Source organism: Acyrthosiphon pisum, unplaced genomic scaffold, assembly GCF_005508785.2.
Source record: "Acyrthosiphon pisum isolate AL4f unplaced genomic scaffold, pea_aphid_22Mar2018_4r6ur Scaffold_282;HRSCAF=698, whole genome shotgun sequence".
Classification (NCBI taxonomy): domain Eukaryota; kingdom Metazoa; phylum Arthropoda; class Insecta; order Hemiptera; family Aphididae; genus Acyrthosiphon; species Acyrthosiphon pisum.
The window spans coordinates 2,716-10,309 of NW_021772192.1; the positions used below are offsets into that span (position 1 = coordinate 2,716).

At 28.1% G+C, this 7,594-nt stretch overlaps 1 protein-coding gene across 1 annotated transcript; it reads left to right on the forward strand.

Moving 5' to 3' along the window:
* The first annotated feature begins 595 nt into the window (after nucleotides 1–595).
* Nucleotides 596–2,296, forward strand: LOC103310943 (zinc finger BED domain-containing protein 1-like). Its single transcript, XM_008190435.1, has 4 exons — nucleotides 596–749; nucleotides 933–1,087; nucleotides 1,229–1,909; nucleotides 2,006–2,296. The coding sequence occupies exons 1-4, from the start codon at nucleotides 596–598 to the stop codon at nucleotides 2,294–2,296; spliced, it is 1,281 nt and encodes a 426-aa protein (XP_008188657.1).
* Nucleotides 2,297–7,594: the final 5,298 nt, after the last annotated feature.

The following is a 7,594-nucleotide window of genomic DNA, read 5'->3' on the forward strand; positions in this document are numbered from 1 at the left end:
TAAAGATAGGCCAAACTACTATAATATTTTAGGAGATGATGAATTCATATACAGATTTCGTATTTCCAAACCATATTTTAAAACAAGTTCCACCAATAACTTTTCTTCCGACAATGTGAAATTCGCTTGCCTTTCTCTTTTTTCTTTATTCATTTTTAATTAATTTTTCGAAGGAAAAAAATTCAAAATTTCAAAGTAAAATAATAGTAATTGGCAATTGCGTCTTGCACTTGTACAGAACGGAAAACCAAAAAATAATATCAATAGTTATAGTTATAGATAATTATTATCAATATCACAAAACATTTCATTAATCATTATCGGTTATCGCATAACAATTAACAGCTGCTTCATTATGAGCCAATGAAAATATTCGTTACGTTTAGAATTAATAAACTGATGGTTAGTACTAGCGGTACCATTGTAATATTGGTTTGTTTTAAACTCGCCACTAAAGTCCCTGCTACGCTTAACTGCACGCTAGCCTAACTGACAGATAAATATAATTTAGCAGGACATTGTAATAACGGCCCTAACTCCAAATTAAAAACTGAAATTGGATAAAGTTCTGGCATATTTCATTTCTGTTGATATGATGCCTTATAATTTGGTAGACAAAGAAGGATTTAAACTATTTGTTAACGCTTTAAATCCTAGTTATCGACTGCCTAGCCGAACCACATTGTCTAATAGAAAAATTCCAGATCTATTCAAAGAAACTAAAATGAAAGTGGAAAGCATTTTATCTAGTAGGTACAACATTTTTATCTTTGACAACTGATTGCTGGACATCTGTAGCACAAAAACCATTTATAGCTTTAACTGGACATTTTATGGATAAAAGTATGAATTTAGGTAAAAAATTATAATTCAATGTAATATAAAATAACATATAAATAATTATAATAATAATACATAAATACATTTTATAGAAACAATATACCTTGGGTGTCAAGATATGTCAGACAATCATACAGGAGAAAATTTGGCAGATGCTATACAGCTAATCTTACTAGAGTATGATCGAGAAATAAATGTTGGTATTGGAGCGATAACAACTGATAATGGGGCTAATGTATTAAAAGCAGTAAATAATGTATCAATTTCACATGTTTCTTGTTTTGGACATAGCTATAATATAGCTATAAAAAGAGTTTTCAACTTAGATCGGGTTAAAACTGCTGTTAATAAAGTTAAGGCAATTCAGAACATTTTTGGTTATAGTTAGACGGCCATTAGAGAATTGTCCATTGAGCAACGACGCTATGGGTTACCAACTGTGAAATTTCCAACATATTCAAAAACAAGGTGGTGGTCATTGTTAGACCTAATAGAAATAGCCATATCTCAAGAATTAGCATTAGCATCGTTTCTAAGAAGTTATAAAAATGGCATTCACAAAGACAAAATGTATAATGAAGAAGAAATGATTGTCTTAAAAACATTAATACATGTTTTACAGCCTATTCGACAAATTTCAGACAATCTTGCAGGTGAAACATTTGTAACAGCATCAGCAATTATACCAGTCATAAAAATTGAAGAAAATAAACTAACAGAAACCGCAACTAATGATAGTGAAATTAATATTGATCAAACATTGAAAAAAACAGTTCTTCAAACAATAGTTGATTTGCTTCATGTTCGTTACAATAATAATTATATTTTAAAAATGTGTACAGTGCTTGATCCTAGATTTAAGTTTGACGTGATTTCTTTGGAAACTCATGATGCAGAAACCTCAGCAATAAAAACTCTTATTAAAGAAGAATGTATTGAAGCTTGGGAATATTGGATAAAAACTTCAAATAATACATTAATTATTGATTCCGAACCACGAACAAAAAAACAAAATGTAGGATTGACCGCAATATTTGATACATTTAATCAAACACAATCTACTGATAGAGTATGTATTTTTTGTAGTTTAATTTTTATAATTTTAAAATCAAAGTATTGCAGTAGGTAATGTATTAATAATAATACAATTTATATCATGTTATAGGAAATTTCATTATCTGATGGAATTGATAAAGAGATTGACGCTTATTTTCAAGTTCCAAAAATCAAAAGCTCTTCAACATGGTGGTTTTCAAATGAAAGTATGTTTCCAAAGCTTCATATTATGGCTAGAAAATACTTGTGTATACAAGCTACAAGTGTGCCCAGTGAACGAGTCTTCAGTAGAGCTGGAAATATTGTTACGGATCATAGAGCATCATTAAGTGATGAACACTGCTCACAACTGATATTTTTATCTATGAACAAGAAGTTCATAGATAAACCGTTTTCTTAAAAATTGTATACGTCATATTACATCTTATAAAAATATAATACAAAGAAGTTTCTTGTAATCTTGTATTCTTGTCTGTCTAGAATAAATCTTATGTCCTTGAAACATAGAAAGCTAACTTACCCCTTAATTAAGAAATGTACTTTTTTAATATTGGTACAAGAACAATTTGTGGAAGTATTAATTACACAAAATCTGAAGAATCTTTATGGATGCTTAGAGCCTTAGAATGCTTAGATTACATTTTAATCATAAAAAATATTTTAAACAATAAAGATTATATAGTTAGTTTTATTTAAGTTCAACTCTAGATAATTATTATTGAACCATTATTATACAATTTTAAATATTTTACTAGCTTAAGATTTTAGAATATAGTGTTTGGTTGGAATACCATGATTTATTTTCAAAGGAGCACTATAAGACATAAGTATCAATAATTTTAAGTTGTAAACTTCTAAATGTTTGCAACCTATCAGTAGGCCAGTATAGCAAGTCGACAAGATCTAATAAAAATAATAAAATCATATTCTTTACGATGTATTTTTGCAAAATTTAGTTTTTTAAGTAGTAACTCTTGATTAATATTTAATAGTGCTAACTGCTAATACTTTCAAAAGCTTTTATAGTTTTATTTTTATGTCATAAATCTATTAATCAAATCAGGATATTTTAGAACTTTATATTCGGTTATGACTCAAGACTTAATAAAATTGCACTGTTAACTTATTAATAAATTAATTACTCAATTACTTCTTGATTAAATTATGAATTGATTGTTACAATTAATCGATTAATCGTTAATTCAATTAATCGATTAATCGGTTAATCGCGATTCTGATTAATCGGTTGATTAATCATTTTTCAATTAATTGTGCATGACCATAATCGATTCCCCCCAAAAATAATCGAACAGCCCTAATACAGTGTACTTACGCTACACTGTTATGTCTTCCTTGGCCATTCTTCACGTAATAATACTTTTTAAATTCCATTTTAACACTTAAAACACAGAACACTAACAGGATCAACAAATAGAAAATTGTTCTTTTAATGACGGATATGGTGTGCTTCTAACTTGCGTAGACGCAGAGTACAATCATAATGCGTGCTTGCATTTCATGTTATCCAAAAGTAAACAAGCGCAATCGACTCGGACGACAACGGTTATTATTTACGCAGATTGTCCAGTGTATCCTTATATTTTTTTTTTTTTTTTTTTTTTTTTAAATTGAATCCATTTATTATTACATAATTACAAAAATTTACATAATAATAAGCTTATAGATTATCTACCTTCTAAAAGCGAAATGCTTGTGTTGAAGGTAGAGAGCGACAAATTACTTACAAATAAATAAATAAATTAATATAAATACCATCAAAGAGATAATAAATCGTATAATAGAGTACACAAAAAATGCTCCATAAAAATATTATATAACTATCCTAAGTACAAATAAACCAGTCGTAACAATTTTTTTAACATTTTTATGTTTTATTTATTAATTTCTTCTTTATAATAATCGGCATTGAATTAAAATATGTAGGACCCAGATAGTCCACGAATTTTTGACCAAAAGATTTTTTAAAGTATATCACTTTAACATCATATGCTAAATGTTCCCTTTTAGTTTTTGCATTATTTTTAGTTCTCCAATTATCTATATTTTTACCTACCCATAAAATGGCAATTTTTTTAAATAGTAAATCCACAGGTAATACATTTAATAATTTAAAGTTTTGACTTGTTGAACCTTCAAGAGAAGGTTTCTGCAGACATATCCGAGTAAAGTTATATACTGTTTAATTCTGGCTGTTTTATTTTTATCGATAATAAAATTATAAATTACGTCCACTTATGTTAAAAATAGACATCGTCACTTATATTCCGATTCTGCGCATCTCTCCGCGTCACCATGCTATCGAACCTGGTTTCCCAATGGCAGGGTGTTACGGGGGAACCAGTTTTCGTCGGTACGCGCCACGCGGTGCGGTCTCTTGATGAGTAGAGTATAGTTAATTTCCTGATTTTTTCCATCAATACTTATTCAATAATCAATAATATAAGAGGAAAATATTATTATATATTTTGATAAATATGTCCTTTGTCCATGGTTTATACAAAATTCAAAATATTAAAACCAATTCTTGCATTATATTATTATATCATAAGCTTTTTGTAATGTAGGCTAATGTATTATTATATAAATAGCTGCACCGACATGCGAGTGTCGTTGTTGCGGCGTTCTTATCGGCGACGGTCATTCGGTAAAATATTGTTCTTGTAATAATTTTATTTATGAAATTAAGAGGAAGTCGCAGTCCCATATGATGTCTCCGTCTTACACAGGTTAACTATTACGTAAGAACATTATCTATGTGCTCTTGTTTTTCTTACGATATTTTAATTTTTAAGTGAGTTGTGAGTACCTATATAAAATATTGATAATTGAAAATGTTCATAACTCACTTAAAAATTAAAATATTGTAAAAAAACCACTGAAGAACAGAGATAGTGTTCTTACCTAAAAATTTGATAATAAGTCAATTTACTCTAATATTAAAACTAACAACACACTATTGAAACTGGTGAGCGAAAATTTCAACAAAAGTGAATATATTTGGTACTTACCCAGACAGCATTTTTTTGTTTAATAATATTATTATAACATTATATTAACGAATAATATTAGTATAACGTTATTATAATACTATTATAATATTATCATTACAAAATGCTGTCTGGGTAGGACTTGGGAGGTCTAAAGTAAAAAATTTCCAATAGTTTTCAAAAGCATCTAGAAAAACAAACCAAGAAACTAAGATTTTTACCCAAACCCAGTTTTTGAAAAAAATTGATTTTGTTTTTTTAATGTAGGTAACTCTAAAATATAATATAACAGATTATAAATGACATTTTCATTGAATGTACATATTAGCAATGACTATGCACCATAAGATATTCGAAATATTGTGATTCGTTTGTGTTAAGACCGTAACGCATATCTCGCCACCGACCGGCACACGCATACACTCACACACACACACATATCTGTTACCTGTTCGTCCCCATATTATGTTGATATAATTGTTTTTATTTTTTTTGTTATAATTGTGTCAGCTGTGAGTTATATAATATGTAGATTAGAAAAGTCGAACGAGCCGGTACGTTTAGCACGGCCGCCGAAATCTTTAGTTCGTTAATCATTGTTAACGAGGAAGGAGTGTATAATAATTTTCGTGCGCGAATCGCCGTTTTTATTAATTTTATGTTATAATATAAAGCTGTATTGTGCGGGGCACGAATCGCCACAAATATATTATTATTATCATTGTGTTAAGGTGCGAATCGCCGTTTTTATTTATTTTATTATAAGGCGAGATAGTCGCCAGAGTATATCGCATTATTGCTGTAAAATTATTATTTATTACGGTGTATCGTGTATTATTATTATCATACATACATTTGAATATTGTGCATTATTATCATTATACTGTAGGATAGGTAGCAGCTGGCCAGCCGAGCACCGTCATATCCGTGAGTTTTTATTATATTATTATTATTATATTTTGTAATTGCAATTATTTAGTAAGGTCAAAAGGGCCGTATATTATTATTATTATCTATATTTTTATACTTAGTGTTGCTGTGATTTTTATATTTTGTGAATTTATTATTGTGTATTATACAGCAACATCAACTTACTACCAGCAACCGTGTTACCCATTATTTATTAGAGTTACCTTTTTTGTCATTAGTTTTTAAGCACATACACACCTTACACATCACCACACCACATAGCTCACTAGTATTTGCGCGGCGAACCCAACCAATTCTAGCTGAGCTATAACATATATACACACAAATACATAAGTCGGTCGGTGTGTGAGCGTTGCGCGAAATCTAAGTGGTACCGGGCGCACGGTCTATATTTGTACCGTCCCGGCCCAAACAGTTTGAGCTATTTATAGGCATAAAAAAATGTCTAGTTTTATTCGTGTTTTTTAACTTATGTCACCGGCAATTTTTAGGTCAGTCAAAAAACTTGAAAATTTAATAAAACATTCCTCATAAGTTGAAGTGGAAATTAAAAAAAAATTGAGCGTAAATCTACAAAAAAATTTTATGAGTAAATTCAACATATTGAAAAAATTCAACAAAAACAAAAAAATTAGCAATTTTTAATATTTCGAGTTAGAAGTTCATAAAAATATATCTATTAATATCTAAGATTTGAAATTCTCATATAATATTTCCCTTAAGTTTTTTCTAAATTTAACAATTAAAAAGTTTAATGGTATTCATTTTTACGAACATTTGAAGTTAGACACCCATACAGCAATCCAATATTTGTAAAACTTTCTAGGAATGTTTTTAGTCGAATGATCACCTTGTGAGAAAGTTTTATTGTCATTCCCACATAATTATTCAAAGTTCCTATAATCTTCTAACAAAATTATTTGGCCACAAAAGTAACAATCTCCTAATATTTCATCGAAAGATTCTTAAAACATTAATTCAAAAGATTCTGTTAACATTATTTTCAAAGATTCTTAAAACATTAATTCAAAAGATTCTGTAAGCATTATTTTAAAAGATTTTTAAAACAATACTTCTAAATATTCTTAAATTAGGTATTATAATATTTTCATAAAGTTATATTTACTTTTAGAATATGTTTATAAAGTTAATATTCTAAATAACTTTTCTTTTTTAAGCTATTAAAATATTATTATAAATTAATATTATGACAACTTCCACATTGATAGGGCTTGAAAGTTACCTCCATCTAGATTAAAGTTTGGAATAAAGGGGATAATATGTAAAACAAACTATTTATTTAAGATCTCTTTATTATTATCATAACTTTTTATAATAATTGTATTTATACAATTATTTAATTTATCAATTTGATATCAATTTGTTCTTTTTTCTGAATTTTGCATGATCCAACTAGACCCGAACTGGAACATCAATTTTTTTATCAGGTACTTTAGCATATTGCAAATTTAATCTCACAGCATCTAAAACAAATTAAATGATTTATTAAAAATGTAAAGAAATAAAGTAAAATTGCAACAATAGCTGTTTATGATTAGCAGGAGAAATATTATTGACAAACACATTGAAAGTTATAAATAAGTAAAGATTTTATTTTGTCTGGTAGCTATTGTATATATATTACACTATGTAAGTGTAATTAAATAATTGGAAACTATGAGTGTTGCTAGCTCATATTTATTCAGAAAAAATAGTTTTATGATAGGTTATTTAAGTGCATACACTAAGAATATATAAGA

Excerpts from the sequence above, each read along its gene's own strand:
- LOC103310943 (XM_008190435.1), top strand. The coding sequence starts at position 596 with ATGCCTTATAATTTGGTAGACAAAGAAGGATTTAAACTATTTGTTAAC. Across the intron at positions 1,088-1,228 it reads GGGCTAATGTATTAAAAGCA|ACGGCCATTAGAGAATTGTC; the intron begins GTAAATAATGTA and ends GGTTATAGTTAG. Across the intron at positions 1,910-2,005 it reads AAACACAATCTACTGATAGA|GAAATTTCATTATCTGATGG; the intron begins GTATGTATTTTT and ends ATCATGTTATAG.